Raw genomic sequence first — 24,222 nt, forward strand, 5'->3', positions numbered from 1 at the left:
TAATACAGAAGGCCTGTCAAAGGCTGTTTTAAAACAATAGTAATTAATACATCAGCTATGTTTTAAATAGCTTAATTAAAAAAAAATCATGATTTTTTTATTTAATGAACATTAAAAAAGGTTTAGGCAATTTTTATTGTGAAATAAAAAACTGAAGAGATTGTATTTGTAAAAAAAAAAGACATTGTTTTAAACCTTAAAAGAAAAAAAAAATTGTTCCAAGGTAGAAAAAAAATGCTAACAGAAACAATTACTAAGAAACATTCTTTAATTTTTCCTCTTTTAAAAGGAAATTTAAGGATTTTTAAACTCATACAAAAATGTTTTAAGTTGTACATCTTTTTGTGCTGACAGCATACTTTGACATCGTTGCAGGTTGACAGTTACAAAACATTTAACACAAATGAAAAAAAAGTTATGTACAAAAGAAAAATAAAGAGCACCTTTCATGAAGGGTGAAAATGCCACCAACAATAAATATCAATCTCAATTATAAGCTCACATTTGTCTGATAAAACTGAGGAAGAAGACAATTTTCTTAAAATGAGGAGGGAAAAAAACAAAAAGTCAGACTGTGTTAAAACTCTAAATAATCCTGATGGGATTTATTAAATGGCATTTCTATCTCTTAGGAAAACAACTTGCAGGAATACAAACACTGGGAAAATGGGACACTCTCTCACACAAGCACAAAAAATTCACTCGCAAAAAAAGAAAAAATATAAGACTGATTAGAGACATCTCTCAATAAAATTTATGAATGCATTCAAAGTGCCAAATGGCTGTGGAGGCAGATTGCAGTCTGAACACATCAGTGAATAAGTGAAACTCTCTGCACTTTATACATGTTTGAGATATACATAGTCATTTCTGAGGAGGTGCCTGCTCCTCTGGTACAAGATCAGAATATGGCAGCTGCTGTTATGGCTTATTATATTTTTTTTGTTTTTTTGCTTTCAAAACTTGTGTTAAATGTCTCAGCTGGTAGCTTTGGACACTTTATCCGTAAGTGCTGAATGAGAGCATGAAGGTAGGGCATGCAGCACTCTGTGCTTTATGACCCTGGAGTAGCGTGCACCAAGTGTTGAGGAGGAGAGGCCGGCCCAGAAGCCTGCTCTACCAGACTTCTGGGACTTCGAACAGGGAGGTTGTAGAATCTGACGCTGGAACCAAAGATGGAGACAGTCTCAAATTAGGGAAAAAAAAGAAGAAAAATTTCATTGAAAAATCTGAACCTTTTTAATTCCCACAATTTCAGTGTCAAATTTTATGCATCATGTTTTCCAGCCAAATACTATAATTTTATAGCACAATCAAGTAATAAAAATCCTATATATCATATACGACTTAAGAAATTTGACTTTGTAATTTAACACCTTGAAATTGGGTCTCTCTTTAAAAACCCCTGTTCTTTCTGAAACCCTGCCTTCAGGAAGTCAAAACATGGCTCCTCCATCAACCCTTTAACAACGTTTTTACCAGCGTTGCACTGAGAAGTAGCTCCTCTGATGAGCTCAGCAGATTGGCAGGTTCCACCAGCTGTTTGCTAATTGCTGCTGGCTAGTCTTGAAGGAGCTGAGTGAATGAGTCAATGGGCTGCTCTATGAGGCAGAATCTCATAGGCGGAGCTAGATCCACCCATGCGTTTAGCACAGCTGAATGGTTGCCACAGAAGACTAAGTGATTTCTCAAACATGCATGAGAGAATCAAAGCCACACTCCAGGTATGTTTTTGATGAGGGAATAACATGCTGTAAAGCTAAAAAAAAGTTGACTTTAATTAATACTGCCTCTTTAAAAATCATTTTTGTGATTGATACCTTAATTTCACAGAATTCCAAGACATCAATCTCAGCGTTTTGTTTTGCATCTAAACCAAAGTCAATTCAAGAACCACAGCAGTAAAAGATGCTTTCCGGACTGGAGCCTTAGGGTAGAATAATAGTTTCCTGGGGAGTTGCACGCTGAACGGAGGCGTATTTCAGTTCAGTCTCATCTTATTCAACATTCTGAATATTCAGGCTTCTCTTTTCTTTAACTTTTAAATAAGAGCTTCATTTTATTTGTTTTTGCAAAGCAGCAAGTGGTATTTTAAATATAATTTATACATTATTCCAAAATGTTTATATTTTAGTTTGTAGCGCGCTATAAATGTTTTATTGGAAGAAAAGTTATTTACAGTAAGTGAAAAATGAGCCTATAGATTCTTTTAAAAGAAAAGCTAATTGCTTCCGGTCTTTGATGAATCGACCCAACAACCAGTCTGCAAGGAGGAAAGCCCTGGTCATCAAATCCCATACCCCTTAACACTTCAAGTCAGAACATGTACCATGAACAAAACCACCAACCCCGCCTCTTCAGGTAACCACAGCAGTGAATAACTCACCGTCAGATTTCTTCTTCTTGCTTTTTTGACCTTTCCTTCCTGAAACTTTTGGGGTTTGGTGCCAGGTAGCCGTCCCATCAGCATAGCTGCCCGAGTCGGCACCTTCTGGACTTTTAGCATCTGGGACTGGACTTGGTTCAGCCGAATACGAAGAATTTCTGCAGGAGAAAACGAAACATAAAGCAACAGCACAGAGAACCTGGACAGCACAGAGAAGTTGTCCCTCCACCTACGTCATCTTCAGCCAGCCTTCTGACGTCTTGCTCTCCACGGCTTCAACGCTCGCCTGCCCGCCAACATCTGGAGGGAGAGACGGTGCAGACGAGTTTAGATCAGGAATCGATACACTGCACTCGTTACTGGTGTAAAATCCGGCATTAAGTGAGCTAAGAAAACCTTTAAGGAAAGGAGAGCCAGGCTTGACTTGCTACATTTCCCTAGTCGGAACACTGAAAAAACCCACAAAATCTCACCAAGCATTATTGTTTAGCGTCTTGTGCAAATATCTTAGTACACTTTAATTAAGACAAAACTAATTTACAAGGAACTTTAAAAGTGCTAATTCCACTAACAGATTATTTCACCTAAAACACATTTTTTTCCATATTATAAGTGAAATAATCTGCAAGTGAAACAAGTATTTTTTTCATTAATATTAAGGAATTACCGAGTTAAAATAATCTCACTTTTGTTGAAAAGTTACTTGTAAGTTAGTTTAGTCTTATTTTAAGTGTACCAAAATATTTGCACAAGGAATTAGACAAAAATACTTGGTGAGATTTTGTTTTAACAGCAGAAAATTTTTTTATCCTTGAATAAACTGTCCTACTTAATCCAAATATTATTTATTTTTATATATATATCAACATCTGATACGCTCTGTCAAAATTAGCCTATTTGTTTTTTAGGGCCAATACTAGCAAATCAATTTTAGTTAGCCAATTACATAGATTTTACATGTAAAAAAAAAATAAATAAAGTTGTGATAAAATTATTTTTTAAAAATCACACAAAGGTTCCAGCTGGAACCTTTATACTCTTCTGGTACGCCCATAAATCTGACGCACAAGTGATATCCACTAACAAAAAACGATCAGAAAACAATCAGGTTGGACACTGAAAAAAATACTTTTGTGTTCAAGTTGTGTTAAAGGACGTGGCCTATTAGCAAAGCTATTCAACCCTAAAATAACATCCCAACGCTAAACAGTTTGCAGTTAGCACAAGACGTCCCCAATCCTAATGTCAGCATCCAGTCCACATTTCCAAGGAAGAACTTTTTTCAAAGTACCTACCTAACTTGGTAGAATATCATCTATATGATGGTTGAATAACAGATTATTCAACCATCCTGTTCCCCTAAGCACAGCCCCATCTGTCCTGCCCATATAAATACATGCATATTCTCTCACATACCATCATATTTGATCTTTTTGCTGCCAGTGCCATCTGGGAATGAGTAGTGGTTCCAGCCATCCCCACATACGCCGTCGTCGCCTCCCTGCTCCCCCTGAGTGGGACTGATGCTGCGTTTCCTCCTGGAACAAAATCAGAAAATCTCAAACTAAAAACGTGTATGCACCACAAACTACAATCCAGGAAGGAAAAAAAACAACAAAAAACACTGAATGATGTGTGTGGAGAAAGCCGCTTGCAGCCCCACCTGGAGAACCCAAACCCAGCAGACGTAGTGGAGGACGGGTAGTGGGGCTTCACCCAGCTGTCATCCCCCCAGGTTTTAGCTGGCTGGCCGAGCTTCTCCTTCTCCTGCTGTTTCCCCTGGATGTAGTCTGCGTACGTCTGGATCTTGTAGCTCTCTGCGTAGCGGCTGGTGTTCATAGCTAGTGAAACAGAGCTCCTGTTAACGCCCAACGGCAGTCCATCTCTCCGGCCCCCGGCCAGACTGCGCAAGACTTACCGATCTGCACCTGGTCCGTCTGACTTAGAGAGACAAAGGCTGAGGTGTCGTCTATCCACGACACCTGGATGTTACCTGGGTGCGTACGACAAACAAAAAAAGCAGCATCAACAGAGTAGTATCGGATTAAAAGCAGAATACATCCATTTTCTGATGCCGTACCAAAGGCACTGAAGAGCTGGTAGAGGTCACTCGTCTTCCACTCCTTGGGGAAGGTCACGTAGAGGACATGGTCTCTCTTCGGCTGCACTGTTGAGGGAAAATAAAAAAAGGAGTTAAGGATTTGAGAACGGTTCATTTAGAAAATCTAATTTTTAAAAATACATTACATCGCTAAAGCAACTTTCACACAGACACCAATGCTATTTAAAGGCCAAAATCTAAAAACCCTAAAGTGGGGGGGGACTGCAATCATTTGGCAATCACCAAATGATTGGTGATTGCCCAATGTCTTGCAGTTTTTTTCCCAGTGATTGGACATCAACTCCACTCTAGTTTTTCCCTCCTACACCCACCTCCTCAAAAAGATCCTACCAAATACTTACAGCTGTATCCACAATAGAAAAAGAATAAAGAAATTAAAGAAAGTTGTGTTTCGATAGTTTACTTACAATCTGGTCCGGTGATGTTGAGGTAGGGTATGTCGATAATCCGCATCAGAAAGAGTCTAAGTAAGCAAAAAAAATAAAAAATTAAAGTTGTAAAACAAGAAAACGTGATCTTGAGCATTTAATAAAAAAAGCAAACAAAAGCGCTTACTTGTTGAAGAAAGGTTCAACTAGTTTCGATCGGGGGGAGATGTAAGATATCGGCGGCATCAGGAAAGAACCTGCAACAGAAAGTAGAGAAAATTTAAGTGCATTTAAAATGCAAATACAAATAGTTCAGTTTACAGACCATCTAGTATCAATAGGCTTGTCACCATTTGACAATTGTTCCTGAAATTATTGCGATAAAACGATACTATTGGTGTTTCCAGACATTTTCAAGTAATGTAAAGGTATTGCCATAATAAAGCAAATTTACCATCTGAAAGGCTAATAAACTTTCATTTTGTGCACAACACTTCACACTGGAACTAGAAGGCATTTTAAATATCTATAATAAAACCAACCAAAACCAATAACTAAAATGGAAATAAAACCCACAAGCAACCAAAAGTAGAACTGAAATTGGTTGTTTTACCCAGGTGGTTGGCCATGGAGATGAAACACAGGCCGGTGATGTAAGCGTCGTATCCGGCCTCGTGGAGCTGCTCCTGGGCCGTGTCGTAGCTGGGGAACCCTTCGGCGGTTTCTATCGACGACGGAGGAGGAGAAACATCCAGCGGTTGACTTTTGGGGTCATTACCAGGCATTTCAGACACTTCCCAGTGGACTGACTCACCAACTTGCGGTGGCTTGAACGGAGTTTCTTTCACTTGTTTTTCGAGCTCTGCCAGAGACGTGTTGTTGATCAGCTCCTGTTGGACAGACGAAAGATCTTTGCTCAGAAAACAGATTCGTCACGGCTGACAGAATCAGAATAGAGAGGTGCGGTTGGATTTTACCTTAAATGGCTGAGTGGAGGCCATCAGCTTTGTGTCTAGAAGTCTACAAGTGGATAAAAAGCAATCGATAAATCATCCAAAACATACAAAGAAAAAAAAACAAAAAACAATCAAAACACCAGGGCTGGATGATATGGCTGGAAAAAATTTACCACGAAATAAGTATTTCATATTGGTTGATAGATAATCATCAATTAGTTTTTTGTTTTAAATAGAGGTGGGCGATAACAGTCGGCACCATAAATTATGACATCATTCTTATCAGTCCGATATCATGAAGAATAGCACCATAGCATGTTTGGTGGCGTTTAGTTGTTTATGGGTTTTTTTTGTTTGTTTTTTTTAATAAAATCAAGCACTCGAGTTCAGGTTACATCAGTATAATTGGAGAAAACTTTATTAATTTTTTTTAAAGAATAAAAAGTTATTCTGCATGTCTAGTTTTAAAAATCTGAAATCCTGCCAAGCCGGAGGTGTTTTACTCAGTTTTCTCTCCAAAACATTTTTTATTTTTATCCAGTTAACTGAAACTGCTGCTGCACAACAGGTTGTTTTTAGGTAACCACAAGTTACTAAAGTTGCTGCCAGGTAACCAAAGAGTGAGTGAGTTAGTCGATCCCTTGCTCAGCTCGCCGTGAAAGGTTTGGGTTGCCTACATCTCCCAGAACGCTGTGCAGTTCTGGATTGGAGTTCAGTGAATCTATTGAGACTGATCACGTTTCCATTTTCATATTTTCTTAAAAGAAACATTACCTTGGGAAAACACACATTGCAACTTCTTTAAAGTCTTGAAGGTCCTTAAGAAAAGAGTAGGGACATAACCAGACAGGTTAGAAGTTAAAACAATTCATACAACACAACAGGAATGGAAGAAGGATCGATTTTTACCTCTGGCAGCGGACAGTAGAACTGGTGGATGGTGTGCATCACATCCAGAAGCATATTGTGGCCAACCACCAGTTTACCCTGAGAGTCAGAACCGCAAACCATATTATTAACCCAAATGTTACAGAAAAACTCTGCATTCTTCCTTTTAAAACTAAGGGTAAAGCTTTATCACGATGTTTTGTACTACTATTATGATAACAAAAGTAACGATAACTATTTATTCTACTTTTAGGTAACTTTACATATGGCTGTGACTGTATGACAAGTTATAATATACTTCTTTATAACACCAGTCACATAAAACATGATTTGTGTCACTAAACTACACACACTAACTGCATTTAATCCTATTTTCACATTTATTGATGTTTACTGATACTAAAACAGTGACGAAAATAGGAAAAAAAAAAAAACAATGCAGACAGTTTTGGGAGAGCGGGGGTTCAAAACTTTAACTGAAATATGTCATAGCAATGATTTCTTCTTATAAAGAAATTTCATTCTTTATAAGAATGAAATTTCTTATAAAGATAAGAAATTTTAGACAATTAATTATAAACAATATGATCAACTTAAAACTGCCAATAAGCACAAGGTTTGTATGTGATGAAGTGAAAGGAGTGACTCACAGATTTAGAAATGGCATTGATAACCCTGGAGAAGCCAACAGCGTTATTGAGCTCCTCCTGGTGGGGAAAGAGGAGAAATGCAGGACAGAGACCTGTGAGAAAAGCAACTTGTTCCTCGTAGCATTTATATTAATGAGACGGCATCAAGGTTTCCACACCAATACAGAAAACTAAGCATCTCATGTTAGGGGTGGGCGATATGGGCAACTTAAAGGTTTATCACAATATAATTTTCACATTTACTAATGCCCTCATTGAACAGTAGGAAAAAAAAATTAAAACTACTACAGAAAAAAAATTACAAATTTTTTTAAAAACACTATTGATTGGAATTTATTGTGACAATATTTATTCCAAGAAATAATGATGCATAATAAACGATACAATAACCATAATAATAAACTCACCTGCTCCTTCTCCAGTTTCTGTTGCTCCCTCCTCTTCCTCTCCTCCTCGTCAACTTTACTGATCTGAATGAAGCGCTCCTTCTGCAGACACGACCAGCCGAGTCAGCAACTTGCATCCACAAGGCATAAAAATGGAAGGAAAAAAAAAAAATCTGATGTATGCGTACCTTTTCTGTTTCCAATGTTTCTACATGAAGGCCTTTGGGAAACCTGTGATGCCAAGACAAGATAAATGTCAATTTTCTATGAAGAGGCAATAAAGAAATGTTAAAGCGTGTTCAGTGGCGCTCACTTCCAGCTCAGTGTCTGGTATATCAGCTTTCTCTGGAATCTGAGGAGGAAAATATATACATTAAGATAATTAAAAAAAAGAAAAAAGGATAGGAATGACTTTTAGAGAAAAGAGGAAACATTACCCTGTACATGGGTCCAAGTTCAGAGTTTTCTCGTTTCCGTTGAAAAGCCTCTCGACCTTCTCTCTGAATTAAAAATGCACAGAAAGATTTTAGATAACATCTTCCCAAAGTTCAAAAGGTCATAGGAGGATCCCCAACTTATACTGCGTTTTGTGAGTTATTGTCAAAAGTAGGGCTGGATGATACGGCTGAAAAACTTACCATATAAGCACTGATTAGATTTTAGTTTTAAATATCAAAGACTGCCAAACTGGTGCAGTGGCTTTTCATGTTTCATCCAGATTTCACCCATACATCAACAAGGCAGAGCAGCTCCACTTACACCACTTTGTTGATGAAGTCTTTCTGTTCGTCGGGTACGTGTGCAGGGACTTTGGAGGATGACGGGGAGATAAAGGAAGGCGTCCCGAGACCGTTAGCGTGCTGGTTTCTCCGTTCCTCCGTCTGCTCTCTCAGCTGAGCTTCCTCGTCTTGATTTAGGTACGGGATTCCTGAGAACGCAGAGAAAACCCGTTTAATACCGCACAGGAAACTTCCGATTTGCGGCTGCCGTAACCATCGGCAGCCAAACTCTCCTGAAAGGGGATTCTGTGGCATCAAGGTTCCCTCTGTATTGAGGGAACTTGTTGGATAATCGTTTGCTTTAATCCAAACAAGAGGAGGAAAGAACGTTTTGCAGACGCTTTAGTCGAATTATGTTTTGTGCTCGGAGTCGAAGCAGTGTTTAGTAAGAAACTGTCGTGTCTGAACGGTGAGACGATTCGCATACACAGGAGAAATGGAAAACTCCACATACCAAAGCCAAAGGACACAAGGTCAGAGTTCAAAACCCAATTTTTGCTGCAAGTCAACCATGCCAAGAACTCCACCACTGTACAACACCCATTTTTAATCAATAATCTACCACAAATGGTCTTAATTCAAATAAAAAGCTGTTATATACTATATCATAGACAATAAAGTGAGCATTTTAAGTTGTTTTTTTTTATTTGAGTTCAGTGAAAAACATTACAGGCTTCTTAAAATATAAAAACAGCTAAGAAGCTAGCATCAGAGTGACATGTTTACAGTAGACGTCTGCCTTGTACTGAATTGAGACTTTCATTCATCCCCCATCTCAAAAATTTGAAATATATAAATATATGAAGCTTCTTTAAAAAGTCTAAACAGCAGTAGCTTAATTTTGGAAAAACCTTTGAACTTTTCTGATTAGCAAGTTGTTGGGTTTTTCCTAAGTTTTAAAAGGTCAAACATTTATAGTCAATAGAAAATATAATTTTGTTCATAAAGAAAACAAAGTGCTGTTTTTACCATGACCAAACACCTTGTTGAAGTCAAATCCCTGGCTCGCCAGGAAGTCAATGCTGGAACTCTGGAATAGCAAAAAAAGCACCACATATGAATTTTTCATTTCAAAAAAAAAAAAAAAAGAGAGAAAACATCTGTGACGAACAGAAAAGCCATTTACATCAGACATCGAAGCTACAAGAGCCCCAACAACAAAAAAAAGTCGCGCTTACTTGACAGATGAACTTTATGTCAGGAGACGTCCGACTGAATGGTTTCGGGAAAACATAAAAGTTAAAAGGCTTCGTAATGTACCTGCAGAAAGAGCGGAATAATAAAAAAAAAAGTTTATATAGAATAAGGAGGTGTGTGGGCATGGCTACACAAAAAATTGACAGCCTCAATAAAAACGACAGCAAACGGTAGATAAAAACACCAAAAAGTCACAATTCCGTACTTATGCGGACTCAAACATCCAAGGATATCAGTCCCTTTATAACTTTATAAGACATTAAATATTATACTGATGGACAGATGGGTCAGTAAACAGATATAAAGCTTCATGAATGGATATGCAGAGTGGCAGATATTAGAGATGGATAAACTTTCATATCGACTTTTTTTTTCTGCTGCACTATGCTTGACACAGTCAAACACATTTCATATACTATACTTATATGCTAAAACAAAAGGAAAACACTGCATTTGTTTAGCAGACTACCAACATAATCTGTCCCAGATGTTGTCTGTGTGATCTTTAAGTGTGTATTTATGCAGAAGAAGACACTCACTTTGACTTGGCAGAGTCGTATCTGAATGTACACAAGCCAAACTGGAACATGAGAAAGTCCATGGAATGCTGGTGGGTAAAAACAAAACGTTGCACAATTTTTTTTATTAATAATTAAAAAAAAACCCTCAATGTCAACCAGACGTGTTTACAGCACAGTTCTCTTCAGAAACAGGGTTTTAAATAACCTTTTTCAGCTTCGTGTATCTCTCTTCAGGTGTATCCAGCCCGTTGGTCAATGCACTGACATTAGGACCGTCGCTTATACCTGAAAGAAAAACCGTAATTTCACACATATCGTGGTGGCTTCTTGTAATTACGTTTTAGCCAGAAACTGCGGAGACAGTAACCTGAAAATTCTCCATCGATGGCAAGAAAGTCAGCCTCCTCTATGGCGCTGTACACCGTGCTTAAACAGTCTTTAAAATCTGGGGAAACATAAAGTGGGTTAACGTTTAAAAGGCAGAGGTCTATGGGAGTTAGCAGGCAGCTGAGCACATTTAGGCAGTGATGCTACCTAGCAAGCTAGCTACAAGCTGAAACACATATACTGCGATTTCGGTTTTTATCTATAGCATACACATACTCTGCTAAGAAGCAGAGTATGTTATGTGCTATGGGTTTCATGGTAAGCAACAACAGGATAGAACTAAAACCAAAGGTGGGCTGTCTGCTTACTTTGTCGTGTAACCTCCATCCCTGCAGAACGACGGAACCGGGGCTGACGGCTAACCTCAGCTAGGCTTTGTCAAGTGGCTTTTAACTGTTCGACAAACACTTCCGGTTTGTCACCACGTTCCTCACAGCATGGGACGAGCCTCGTGAGGCTCTTTGGGTCCGATATAATTTCTGTTAATAATTTTAGTTAAAAAATAAAACAAAAAAAAAAAAGCTGAATAATACTTTATTCATATTGTCTGTCAAAAGTTGCATTATATAAGGGACCACACACAGATTATCCGGAAATAAATGAAACTTTTCTTCTACTCTTAAATTTACATTTATAAATAAGCATGGCCAGCCCAAGTCTTTTTGAGGCCCTAAGCAGATTTTCATTTGGGCCCCCCAATTCCAACATGTCACGCCAGATGTAATCAGCGTACATCATACCAGTGTAACACTGGCAGTGTTATTATGGCAGTTTGTTTTTAACCTGAGGAGTAGCGATCTAAAAACAAAAAATTGAAATTCAGAGTGGTATTTAAATATGCCATATTATTTTAATTATTTGAAAGTAACACCAGTTAATAAACACTAAATTTACAGTAAACAAGTTAATAAGTTTGATATTTTATATTTCCCCAAACAGTGGCAGCAGCCAACATCAGGAAGAGATTAACCTAGTATTAGTGTAACAACTCTAAAAATAATTTAGAAATTGTTTTTCCATGTGTAATAGCATTTAGTTTGTATTATTCAATATTATTTTATATATCTGTATACATATATAAAATTAAGCAAGCTTGGTGCTCTTGCAGCCCCAGAAGCTGCTTAACTTGCATATGTCCTGAGCCGGCTCTGACAACGAGCGTTGACTTTACTTGACTTTGTAATATACAAATCTAAGAGAATTTATTAGATATTATCATATCTCTAGAAGGTTTTCTTTTCATTGTTAATGTCAATGTCAATTTATTTATAAAGCACTATTTATACAGCAAAAGTACTGGACAATATTTTTGAAATACTTTGCGATCTTCCTGTATGCAATATATCAGCATACATTGGCATCATATATTTTCTGCAGTTTCTTTGAAATGGTCAAATGATTCAATAAAATGAGACGAATATCAGAGATTTTGGATAAAAAAAATTTAAAAAGGTAAACTTTATATCAATGTTAAAAGACTATAAAGAATGAATTTGCAAATTTTGTTACAATATCAGACTACATCGGACAAAAAAAAAACAATCAATAATAAAACAACTGATGGCATATTATGCTTTTACTAATAATCTAAAGTTTATAGAAGAAAAACAATGCACAGATCGATCTTTTTGTTTATAAAACCACTGCCTTTTCATTGGCAAATTTCAGCTTCAAAATATATGCGATTGCCAATAAGATAATACTATGGTGATGATGACAACAGTGTTGTGGTTTGGCTGCAAATATTTTCAACAGTAAAAAAAAAATGAATTGAGTTTCCACATGGGTAGGAATAGCAATAATCACCAGTTCTGACACAATTACAGAATTTCACAGTTTCACCTCATTTTCTTTCTTTTTTTTTCAAAATGTCCTTAACTCTTAATTTCTTAAATACTAATTTTATAAGGTTTTACGGACCAAATGACAAGAAAGTAACATACTTTCCCACCATTATGAAACATCCAATTTCCTCAGTAAATACACTTTAATCTTTTTTTTTTTTTTTTTGTAAAGTAGGTTAATGAAAAAGTTTTAACGTGCACATCTGTAACCAGTAATTTGTATATCATAAGATCAGGTCAGAACATGTAGCAACAGTCACAGCAGTAACAGAAGAATTCCCAGCTGGATAAAAAGCCCATAGAGCTCATAATAGCAACAATTAAGGCATTTTTTAATTTTAAAACAGCTTCAATAATTATCTATTGTTGCCTAATAAATATTGATGGTCGAATTTTATTCCAGATTTGTTTAAAAAGAGGTCTAATGTTCATCAAGCATTAGGCACAGACATTCATAAGATTAATAAAACTCTGTGGGTGAGGTTTTGCCGCAGCCTGTGAACTGAAACGCGCCCTCTTGTGGTCAGTGGACTGCATTACAGGTGAACTACAGATAATTTGTTTTAATTTATATCAATCTAATAAAAATATAAAATTCCTACAATACAGGTGAATAGGAAGCAACAGATTGTCTTCAACAGAACGTTTTTGTGTTTTCAACATAACAAAAAGCAGTGACTGTACCTTTAACACCTGAGAACTGAAGCACTAAACAGTTGAAAATTCATCGCTGCTACATCGCTGTATTCCACATGAACCTCACCCTCAATTTAGTGGCTTTGTTATTTTCCCAGTTAGTTCATTTTGCTCCCTTTGCCTACACTGTTTGCATTATAGCTCCAGCAGAGTGAGATTCTTGAGTTTGTGTATTTATTTATTTTTTTTTATTTCTATTTTTGTCCAGTCAAAATCGTCCAGTTGGGAAAGGTCTCGATCTCTCCTGCTTCGACGAGCCGCTGGTCACCGTGCGTCAGGGTCAGCTTGTAGCGTAGCCGAACTTTACGCTGAAAGAACAGAAAAAAGAATAATAATTTTAAAAAACAGCCATGTTATAATCATATAAATTCACACACAAGAAAAATATTGGTTGAAAAGTGACAATATGACAGGATTTTATGAGATACAAATCATTCAAACCCCTTGCAAAATAAATTTGCTTTATTTGTATTGGAAACGCAGCTATACTTTTGATTCAACTCAAACATCCAGGCTTCTTGAGCGCAAATCAACCATTTCCCCACTGAGTCACAATAAAGGTTATTTCTGCTCTTCTATTTCATTTGCATACTTTTACTAAAGATATAATTTACAGACAGGTTAGAAAAATAAGCATGAAATTCTAATTTGTATACCAAGTATTTGTATACTTTGGGTGTGCACAAGCAGAAACAAGCAGACTCTTTTCTACTCACACTTTCAGGATTGGCTAACAGCAGGACTTGTGAGACTGCAGGTGGAGGCAGTAGAGGGTTGTAAGGAGGAAGCCGTGTCTGGGAGGCCGGCTGAAGCTTCACCAGCATGCTCTGAAGTCAGAGTTAACGTCACAATCAGCAATGTTCTCAGTTTAGGAACGAACATTAGAACCAAAAAGAAGTAGGTCAAAACAAAATAAAAAAATATATATTAGAGGCAGTTTTAAGACTTTTGCTGCACTTATTTATCCAGTCCTTGTACCATTGCAGTATATTGTGCAGTGTGTGCTTAAAAAAAACCTGAATTTGGACGATTGTAAGACAAAAGACACAATAAGAAGAAAGTTGAAAAACTTTCATCATTTGTTGCTGTCACGGAAAACTTTCACATTTCGCTGCTGTGTCACAGAGCGCTGCAGTAAATTAGGTAACCCTCCGCAAGACAGAGGCTTTAAGAGATCAAAACAGGTAGTCTGATTAATCTGCATTATGTAACATTAACACAATAAATTTTTCTGATTAATTGCATGCGGCAAAATTGACAACCCTAATTTATACTCACCTAAATTAACCGAACAAACATGGCAAGATAAGGAACTATGTCACAGCAGCTTTAAAGACTCAACAATGAAGTAATGACTAAGAATTAACTCAATGAAAACTACAAGTCTTTAAACTGATAGACCCCCATCATCATTTTGGATATAACAGTGTGACCCGTTTTATTTTTTTACCTTAGGGACGGCGACTTGAAACACAAAATCCTTTACGTCGAGTGCAGATGTGTTCACTGCGGACATGACGGCCACCGCCACACCTGGATGACCTGACGGACAGTCTTTGGCAAAATGGAGGGACACGTGGATCCCAGCCGTGTTGTACAACGTGATTGGCTCCAACTGACCTACAACACATAAGAAAAAAAAAAAAAAAAAAAACAGATGAAAGAAATTCAGAAATACAAAAACTGAGTTTGTAAGTTACTGAAGTCACTAAGCAAATATTGTAATGGCAAAAGAAATTAATTCTGATGTTTTTCACAATCTTTTTACGTTTTGGATTTTGTAAATAACGATAGAGCCATCTGCACTGCTTCGCTTTGTATTCAGGAGGAAGATAAGATCATTTACACGTTTAAACCCTAGGCTCTTTGGAGATTTTTCATTCTTAGCTGCAAACTGTGCAAACCGGAGGAGACGTACTGGATCTGATACTTTCTAAAGGAACAAAGATGTCCTTCAGCGATGGAGACGGATGGCGGCTCTCCTGCAGTATGAGCGGCGATCCAAAGTCTCTATTTGGTTGTTTAAAGGATTCCAATCCGGGAAACTGCTTAGTCGGGGAGTTTGACCTGATAGCACAAACAGTAACAGGAAAAATCAAAGCAGAGCATGTGATAGTGTGAGTGAAATTACTCATTTTGTTTTTACGGTATACACTTTTATCTTTCCATGCTATAAAACTGAAAATGAGACATTTGGCTTATAGGAAACGCCAATTCGCTTTGTATTCAAAGTTCAATTTAAAAAATTGTTATTGATCCCAAAGGGATATTAAATGTTGTTGTAACTCATATTATCCAAGGTTCTTCTTAGAGGATGATGTCTGTGGGCAGGAAGGAGCTCCTTTAGCGGTCTGTATTACAGCACATTTGAAGATGCCTCTGACTGAGGACACTATGTTTTTGGTTGACCCTGTTTCTCTTAAAATAAAACAGTACTCCTTAGGAGTTTCTATCAACAATGATGACAATCTTTTCTTACCAGGTATTTGTTCCGTCTGATGAATCATTGTTTCCTTCACATCCACGGGCTCTCAGGAAAATTTCTCTCCCTCCATTCTGATTACCATTAGTCATCTGAAAGCCTTTGTCAATCTAAGAAATAAGAGCAAACACTTTTGTTATGCCAACTTATAATAATAAAAAGATATGCTTAAATCTTTCTCTTTAGACTTATATTGAGATTTCACCTGCATTAGTTCCTCATAATACGACTTTGGATTCTGCTGGATTTGCTTCGTGTCTAAATCAGCAAACTCTGTAATTTACACAACATGACTATAAATAAGGAACTGTCTTCCTAATCATTGATATATTGCAACAAATGCTTCAAGTGACATCTTACCAAAGTCCTGCTCTGGTGCTGGAAAAAAGCTGTCCTCCAAATGAGAGTGGAAAACAGGTTCAGATTCAAACTGAGACGATGAATCAGCTTTCCTTTGGGTCTGTGGAGAGTCCAGAGCTGATAGGTCGATGAGATGGTAGCTCTTAATCTCTCTGCGGTTCGTTGAACCTGAACAAACATCCAAACGACGTCTGTAGATATGCAACAAAGACAGACCCAAAAGACAATAGACACCAAATCAGGTCTTACTCATGCTTTGGCTTGTCACTTCTTCACTTTTACTTCTTGGTCTTCCCAAGTTACATGTTCCTCTCGCCATCACGTCTTTGTAGGCATTCACCGCCAGGGTCAGCTCGTCATTTGCCGCCAGGATCTGCACTAGAGCCGCGTCGTCATCCGTCGTGTCGCTGGCCAGCCTGAACAAGCTGGGCCGCAGTCGGTCACATCGCTCATAGAGCTCCTAGTTTATCACAGAGATTTAATGTTACAGGCAGCAGAGCTATACATAGGGAGAGAGACTGATGCAGGACAGACACTGAAAGTCATGTTGTATACAAAAGAAATAACATCCAACACTGGGAAGGAACAAAAAACAGGAGGAAGGAAGCAAGGGAGGTAGGACAAAAGAAAGGAAATAAAGAAAGGACAAAGAAAAGAAAGAAAGAACAAGGAGAGGATGAAAGGAAGGAAGGGCATAACGAAAGAAAGAAGGAATGCAGCGAGGAAGGAAAAAGCAAGGAATACTATGCTTGTCACATTCAGCAATAAATCAATTAATCACATGATAAATTAAAATGAGCTGAGTAATTTCCATTTGCATGATTTATTGTTTTTCTCTCTTCTCTCTTTCTACCAAAAACTGCATGATAAAAGTCTTCAGTCTGGTGCTTTGGTCTCAACTAGACATTTTTTTGATAATTCTGGTTACAGAAACATCACAATTTATTCTATTTGTCGTTTCCTTTGTTTTGTTTATTTATTTTGGATATTTTCCAGTTTGAGTGTTAAGCATTCATTAGACTTTAAAAGTTTATTGATCTTTGAGAATGCATTATTGTGCCATTTATTACTTAAAAATGGTCTTAAAACAACGATTCTATCGTTTATTGCGATAACCACTGGGACAAATTATATCCAGCAAAATTTGTTGCCGTGACTGGGCGAAAGAACACACAGAAAAAAATGAAATCAAAATCCCATGCTTTACCAGAGGAAGATAAATTAACTTCCTGGGCAGACACCTGACCCCAATACTTCCAAATATTTATGGTTGTTGGAAAAATGATAAAATCCAAAACATTCTTGAAATCACAAGATGCTGGAACACTGACAGATCACACAGTGATATCATGAGACTGCAGTGCTCTGGCTACATGTTTGTATGGAAAAAAAAACAACTTAAAGCTACAGCGTGTAACTTTTGTAAACTTTGTGGGTTTTTTATATATATATTTGACAAATAAACTGAATTAAAAAAAAACTGAGCTCCTTTGCCTTTCCATCTGTATCCAGACTGAAATCTTGACCAGGTCCTCCAGCGTACCTTCACGTCGTCGCTGGGCTGTAATGACGTTCCAGCCACTATTTGCTGCTGTAGTAGCTCTCTGAGCTGTTTAGTGCTGTTTTCCACCTCTGCTAGAGTTGACTCGCGCTTTGCCACTTTCTCAGCCCTTTCCTGCTCCTATAAACACACGTCGATAACAATCAGTTCAGACAATCATCAAGGCAGCCAGCAGCACCACCTCACTCCTCACCTCTTTCATTGTGCTTTTAATGAGCCTGTTGGCCGTTTCCAGGTCTTCTGGGCGGCCACTTTTCAATAATCTTGCTAGGAGCTGATAAAGGACAGACATATTAGCTACATGGACATTCAAAAGGCATATGACTATACATTGTCAGACGCTGACCTTGGCTTTATCCTCCTGATCAAAAACGGATTCTGTGGTTCTTTGAGGGGGAGGAGCCATGATTAGTGTGTCTGGTAGTTTCGGGTCTGTCTTTACGATACCTAATATAGAAGAAAAAGTAAAGCTTAGATCATTTCAGAGATAGAAACATATTTAAATGAAGTTTGTTTTTTTTGAGCCAGCGATCCTAGTGTAGTGATTTCCTGTGTGTTTGTGTTCTGGGTCACCTTGTTTTTTCAGCATGTTGTACGCTTCCTGAATCTTTGGTTCTTCTTTGAGCCACAGGGTCCAGCCATAGAGGACCTCTGTCACTCTGTCTTTAACTTTCTGTGGACTCCAGGTGCCAAAATACTGTACAAAGAAACAAAGTAAAATAAAGATCCAACCTGTCATCTATTTGCAATTACATTTTGCTTGTCAATTTCATGCAACTCCTCCAGAAAAGCCAGATTTGTGAAGTGCAGCTCCTCCCGAGTTACCATGGATCTCTTGACTGCCATTTTGACCTACTGTTTCAGAACATCAAATCAATTTAAACACAAGTAAACTGCTGTCAATCAAGCCCTGGTGCTACGATACAGCTTCTCCCACGAGAGTAGAGCCTGTAGTGAATGGTAAAACTAGTTAGCATGGCCGTTAAGCCAACGATACCGGATAAATGATTTTCCTGTAATGTTTCTTCACCATCAGCGCATTTAGTAGCGCATTCACGAGGTGGCTGACAGCACTAAGACCCTCCTCCTGGCGCTGATTGGTTGTTTTTGACCGGGAGAGGTGTGTTTCTTTAGACAGCAGGAGTGGCAGCGGAAGAGATGGAGAAACTTCATATTTTTATAGATATGCTTGGATGACGTCTGACAGGGTATCCAAATAAAAGCAGTTGAATGCTCCTTTTCACAGTTATGCTTTACTTTGTATTAGACTCCAGCATGAAATGCCAGCTAACATTTTTGAATTTAATGTGAAACATTTAAAGGGTTGTGAATTGCTTTTCAGGGCACTGAATTTAATTTTACAATTTACTTGGTATGTACTTGGAGTTTGCATTGTGGAAAGACCTTCATATGTAAGGAAGTAAAAAAAAAAACAAAGCAGACCACACCATGTTTAAAACAAGGATTAAATCTTTTTTTTTTTCAGGTGCTTTAAAGGTAAACAAAATAATCGAAAGCAAATCTTGCTACTTAAATGGCCAAATATGGTGTTAAGAAATGCATGCTGCTGCAGAACTTGCATCTGATAAATTCTTAGCAAGAGAATTCTAAAGAAATATACATATATATCAGATATCACAGGCGGCTTATCACAGAAATTAGGATTCATAACGTGAATCATAGTTGATTTCAATACTGAAATGTAAGTCTGAGGCAAGTGGTACCTTTGGTGTTAAGATTTTAATAAGCTCATTTAGAAAGCGAAACTTGGCAGCCTCGCTGTGGAACCTCCTCCCACAGTTGTTCATGCATGCCTCCAGAACCTGGAAAACACCAAAAAAAAATAAGACAAGAAAATTGAAAATGAAACAGAAAAAAACAAGAGATCAATCAGTTTATTGTTCATCACTAACTTGCGGTTAACCACCCCTTACATGTCAGATGATATGAAGCACATGACCCTTGAAATGTTGCATTTCATGGCAACTTACAGACTGAAGTCCTGGATAGATTTCACAGTGGGTCTGACTGCAGAATTAATCGCCAATGTCTCACATTTTCATGTGGTTAAATTGTGAAATGACACATTTTACTCACAAGACAATGCTCCCTCCCCTACGGTTAACACAAAGACAGCTGTTCTCTAAGTGAAGTGAGCACGTCTTTTAAAGAAACTTTAAAAATGCAGCGTGAAGTCTAAAACGGTCCACTATTTAAACAGATGACCACTATATAAACCAAACAGGACCAGTTTGTTTAGATATTAAAAGGGGAAGAATTTACATTTAAATAAAATAAACAAAGGGATTTTTAAAAATAGGAATTTGGCAAAGATAAATACCCGTTTTGGTATGAAAACATGCTACAAAGCATCAAAAGAAAGACAAATTTGGCAGATTTTGGTTGAATTAATAAACAAATTCTAAAAGTTTGTTACTGACAGAGGCAGTTCCACTAAAGACATAATTGCAGTTTTTTTCTTCAGTTTTTATTTTCATTTTAAAGAAATCTGAATGTCAATAAGTATTTCTGCGCTTACTGATAACCTTTTTAGAAGCATTTATTGGCATCAGAGCAATCAAACGCTTTTAAACATTTGCTGAAATTTATATTTATATATATATATATATATATATATATATATATATATATATATATATATTAATTACTGTAAATCTGCCTGTGGGATGAATAATTGCAAGCCTACTAATCTGAGTAAAGAGTTTGAGTACTAACAGTGAGTGCCTGCAGAGCCTCCTTCTCCTGCGGGGACTGGACTTTATGGGCAAGAAGACGCAGAGCTATCTGAGGCCTGAAAAAATATACAAATAAAACATGACATCGCATTGAAACAAGTGAGCTGGTCACGTAGCAACTCTGTGCTCAGAAATTGTGATATGCAAAAGAGAAGTGGGATCTAAATTCCTAAAAGACAGGAAAAGTCTCTGAATTAGCATTGTGAGAAGAGTTCCCCTCTCTTTTGACAGTTACACCACGTCTAAGTGCTGCAACAGAAACTATGGTCAAAACCTGTGAAGCAACTGTTTCCCCAATGCCTTGGTAGTGAGGAAATAACCACCAAAAGCAACTGGTCTGCCCTCAAAACTCAAGCTGGTGCCTAAAACCAGCAGAGAGGAGACCCTCTGAGGCTAGTTTCAAAAATGTGAGATAAAGAAAACCGCTTACCCATCGGTCTCTTGGATGACCAGCTTGTAGAAACCTTCGATGCAGTCCCATCTGTCCTCCTGATTATGTGGATCCGTAGCCTTGTCTGATCAAATTATACAAAATTAGTGAGTTAAATACAAACAGATGACAACTTACTGAGCATAAAAGACAAACAGATGTGTTTTACGGCAAAATTTTAAGTGGCGTTCTGTCTGTTAGTGCACTCGTTTCACCAGGTGGAAAACGGATAATCATCATGATTTCAACCAGGAAAGGTTTGTGCTAGCTTTCTTGTTTAATACTCTGATTTGCTGTAGCCGATTCTCTTGATTCTTCTAAACTTTTTCCATCTTCCATGTCAGACTGGCTGCACAGTGGCACAGTTGGTAGAGCTGTTGCCTTGCAGCAAGAAGGTCCTGTGGTCATTCTTAATAAATTATTATTATTTACTTAATAAAGCTAACTAAAAATGCCTTAACTAAACAGAGCTTATTCAATTTTCTTAAATCAAAAACTCAGAAAAGCAGCGTTTGAGGAAGTAAAAGTATGCACGAATAATCAGGAAGCTGTATTTTTGGAGAAAAAAAAAAAAACTAAACAAAAAGTGTGTCTGTTGTAATTGACAAATCAGCAACAAAAATCGACCATAAATTTCCTGTTAGTGATTTGTGTTCATGTCACAGCACCCATACCGCATTGAATTGCAAAGAGGACAAAGAAAAAGTCTGTCAAAGTTAGTGGAGATACAGGGAAAACACCTTTATAAGCAAATAAAAAACAAAAAAACATGATATTAACATGAGAAATTCAGAAAACACTAGCTATGTTATGGGAGATGAAGGCACCATGCCAAGAAAAATGCAAACTATCATCTTAAGCTAAGAGAATGCTTAGCTTAGCTTGCTGTGGTTCCCACCAAGGCAGGGAACCACAGCAGATCTTTGTAAATCTCTACGAAGTTTGTCTTTTGCAAGAGCAACATGCATTTAGTCCAAAATCAAAACCTTCAAGCTCAATCAGAGATTGTAGCTCATCACAATGTCAAAGTAAGCAACAAAAAAGACATGAAAAAACAAGTTTATTGTAAAACATAAGGCACAATACAACGCAAATAGATCATGATCGCAGGATCAGAGAGTGCAGTATTCAAACTGCAAACGACTGTTTGGACTGCAATAATTGTTGGCTAATATATCACAATTGTGAACTTGCAATTTTCAAGCTAAAGAAATATTGCTCATGGTAGCACAGGTTCCCACCAGACAACAAATGACATTGCCCAAAGTGCTGAAGGTCAGAGTGAAGAAAGCACAAATGAGAAAGAGAGGAAAGGCGAAAATAAGCATATCTAAACCGATATTGTCATCACAATATTAACCAATACTATCGCAAGATTTTCTAATGTTCAGCCCGAGTGAAACAGATAGAAGCTGCTGTGAAATATTAGATTCAATTTGATCTATTTACTGTGACCTTTAGGACTTTGGAAGGCAATGTGAGATTCCAAGTTGTCCAATGAAACTTTGACATGCAAAATAGGCCATTAGGTAGCAACACACCGGTCCCATATTGATACATGTTTCTGTCTCGATATATATAAAGAAAAAAAACAAAAAACGGAGCGACATCACGCTTTATTATTTATTCTACATTATATTTAGATTTCCTAATTACACTTTCTGAGCCATTTGATAGAAGGTCTGTTGTAGTTTATTTTAACAAATTAAAAATAAACTGTGCAAAATGTTTGACCAAGCTTGTTAAGCTATTAGTGTATCAACTATAAGTGTGCTGTACTGGTGTAGAGTTATCAAATAAATGTGTAATTCAGTACCTTTATGTGTGTGTTTTAAAAAAAACAAACATTTTAAGCCAGTCCAGCTCTGTTTTTCTGCATCTGCCGATACTAAACCTCAGATATCTGTATCGATATCAGAAAAAGAAAATGGATGGGTGGTATTCCTCTGGATGTTGACAAGTGTGTTTGAAATATTACGACAATATGCTCCAAATCTTTTTTTTTTAAGCTTAGTGGAATCAATTGATTGTTTATTTAGTCTATTGAACAGGAATAATGAACAGGAGCATTACATTCAAAGTAAAATATACTTTCTACCAGATTCCAGCTTTCAGAGGTGATTTCTGTTTGCAGTCTTGTCTTATACTGCCGTTTAAGGAGGAGTTCAACAGAAACGCTATCCAAAGGGCACCATGACCCAAAACCACCCATCAAATCAGAGGCATTTAAGTGAGCTTATTCATAAATAGTCTTATGGTTTGGGAGAACTTTTAATCCAGTACTGTTTACATGACAAAATTAAGGCAAAGGATGACAGTTTATACTGGGCCTGTCCACTGAAGGGTTCTTCCTGTTAAAACACAGTTGTTCCTTTTTGCTTCTTGCCACAGGCTTGCTTATTATGAGGGATTGCAGCAAAGTTAACGGCTGAATCAGTTAGACAAATTTTTACTGCTTTGGTATGATAAACTAAACTTGACTGCTAAGTATGCATGTGAATGTGATTCTGTCCATGTTAATAGAAACTGTATGTTTGACATTTTTGTTTATGAATAAAGATTCACTCATTTTTGTAAAGTATTTTGAGTGTTGGTTTGATTTAAATAAATAGAACTGAATTAAATGAACTTAAAAAATCCCATCGTTTCGCAAACCAAGTTCAGTTTCTATTTAGATATTTTAATCTGAGGACTGAATGAAGGCATTCATGAATTTCTTCACTAAGTGTATTTAGTTACGGTAAATATGGTTTGTTTACTCTGTAAGCTGTGCTTACCTATGCACAAGTGCAGGAAATTACTGAAAACACTTTGAGTGGATTTCTTGTCACCAGATATTAAATTAATAATTTAATTTGTTAGAGCTCGCGCACAGTCGGGCACAGACAAAACCGCTGGAGCGCATCTCGGGCACGCGCGGGACCTCAACAACTTCCTGTTGAAGCTAAAAGTTTGTACCAAGACTAATTTTTTAGCAAATTAAACTAATGTAAAAATAGCCAAACACGGCCGAGCATTAAACCAGTACATAAAATGAGCTAGTAGGATCCCAGAGCTCAAATGCTGACGTTTAGGATGACGTTCAACAGCTACAGTTAGTGGGAGGTAAGTGACGAGATGCAAGCTAAGAGCTCTGTCTCTTCTGCAAATGAGTAGCTGAAAACCACAACTTAACCCTTTCTCGCTTTATTTTTAACTTACTGAGCCACGACTCCAAAGTGTCCCGGCTGTCATCACTCGCCATGGCCGCCCAAAGTCCTCCACCGGTCCGGAGACAGCTGCTGACCTGGGAGCGTCTCTCTCAAGGTTGAAGCGGAGGTGTCAAACAGTCGCTTGTTTATGGTGACATGTGACACTCACGCACAGTCAGTCACACTTCTGCCGCTCCGACCAAGTTAAATGTTACACCCTCCAACATACTCCACCCCATTTTCGATTTAGACGAAAATGCTC

At 37.5% G+C, this 24,222-nt stretch overlaps 2 protein-coding genes across 2 annotated transcripts; both read right to left on the minus strand.

Annotated features, from left to right (window-relative positions):
* Positions 1-116: 116 nt before the first annotated feature.
* parn (poly(A)-specific ribonuclease (deadenylation nuclease)) lies at positions 117-11,660 on the minus strand. Its single transcript, XM_015005429.2, has 26 exons — positions 10,949-11,660; positions 10,621-10,698; positions 10,459-10,538; positions 10,272-10,339; positions 9,714-9,795; positions 9,505-9,565; positions 8,516-8,684; positions 8,194-8,256; positions 8,070-8,108; positions 7,945-7,987; positions 7,778-7,858; positions 7,371-7,427; positions 6,742-6,819; positions 6,607-6,650; positions 5,854-5,896; positions 5,691-5,766; positions 5,490-5,600; positions 5,064-5,133; positions 4,916-4,971; positions 4,467-4,553; positions 4,305-4,379; positions 4,050-4,227; positions 3,803-3,924; positions 2,620-2,686; positions 2,387-2,544; positions 117-1,163 (listed from the first exon to the last, which is right to left on the minus strand). Exons 1-26 carry the CDS (start codon positions 10,965-10,967, stop codon positions 1,117-1,119), a joined length of 2,052 nt encoding a protein of 683 aa, XP_014860915.2. The 5' UTR covers positions 10,968-11,660; the 3' UTR covers positions 117-1,116.
* A 407-nt stretch (positions 11,661-12,067) lies between these two features.
* LOC106928861 (ADP-ribosylation factor-binding protein GGA2-like) lies at positions 12,068-24,136 on the minus strand. The gene is made up of 16 exons (XM_015005404.2): positions 23,971-24,136; positions 20,770-20,854; positions 20,320-20,395; positions 19,308-19,406; positions 18,157-18,280; positions 17,930-18,030; positions 17,777-17,857; positions 17,566-17,703; positions 16,272-16,482; positions 16,023-16,190; positions 15,868-15,935; positions 15,660-15,772; positions 15,099-15,247; positions 14,631-14,800; positions 13,897-14,007; positions 12,068-13,488 (listed from the first exon to the last, which is right to left on the minus strand). Exons 1-16 carry the CDS (start codon positions 24,011-24,013, stop codon positions 13,375-13,377), a joined length of 1,851 nt encoding a protein of 616 aa, XP_014860890.2. The 5' UTR covers positions 24,014-24,136; the 3' UTR covers positions 12,068-13,374.
* Between the last annotated feature and the right edge of the window lie 86 nt (positions 24,137-24,222).

Source organism: Poecilia mexicana, unplaced genomic scaffold (assembly GCF_051168715.1).
Source record: "Poecilia mexicana isolate PSO_F unplaced genomic scaffold, ASM5116871v1 scaffold_2, whole genome shotgun sequence".
Lineage (NCBI taxonomy): Eukaryota > Metazoa > Chordata > Actinopteri > Cyprinodontiformes > Poeciliidae > Poecilia > Poecilia mexicana.

Excerpts from the sequence above, each read along its gene's own strand:
- LOC106928861 (XM_015005404.2), bottom strand. The coding sequence starts at position 24,013 with ATGGCGAGTGATGACAGCCGGGACACTTTGGAGTCGTGGCTCA. Across the intron at positions 20,855-23,970 it reads CACTTTGGAGTCGTGGCTCA|ACAAGGCTACGGATCCACAT; the intron begins GTAAGTTAAAAA and ends TAATTTGATCAG. Across the intron at positions 20,396-20,769 it reads GTCATCCAAGAGACCGATGG|GCCTCAGATAGCTCTGCGTC; the intron begins GTAAGCGGTTTT and ends ATATTTTTTCAG.
- parn (XM_015005429.2), bottom strand. Across the intron at positions 7,859-7,944 it reads AAACATTGGAAACAGAAAAG|AAGGAGCGCTTCATTCAGAT; the intron begins GTACGCATACAT and ends TCGTGTCTGCAG. Across the intron at positions 6,820-7,370 it reads TCAATGCCATTTCTAAATCT|GGTAAACTGGTGGTTGGCCA; the intron begins GTGAGTCACTCC and ends TCTGACTCTCAG.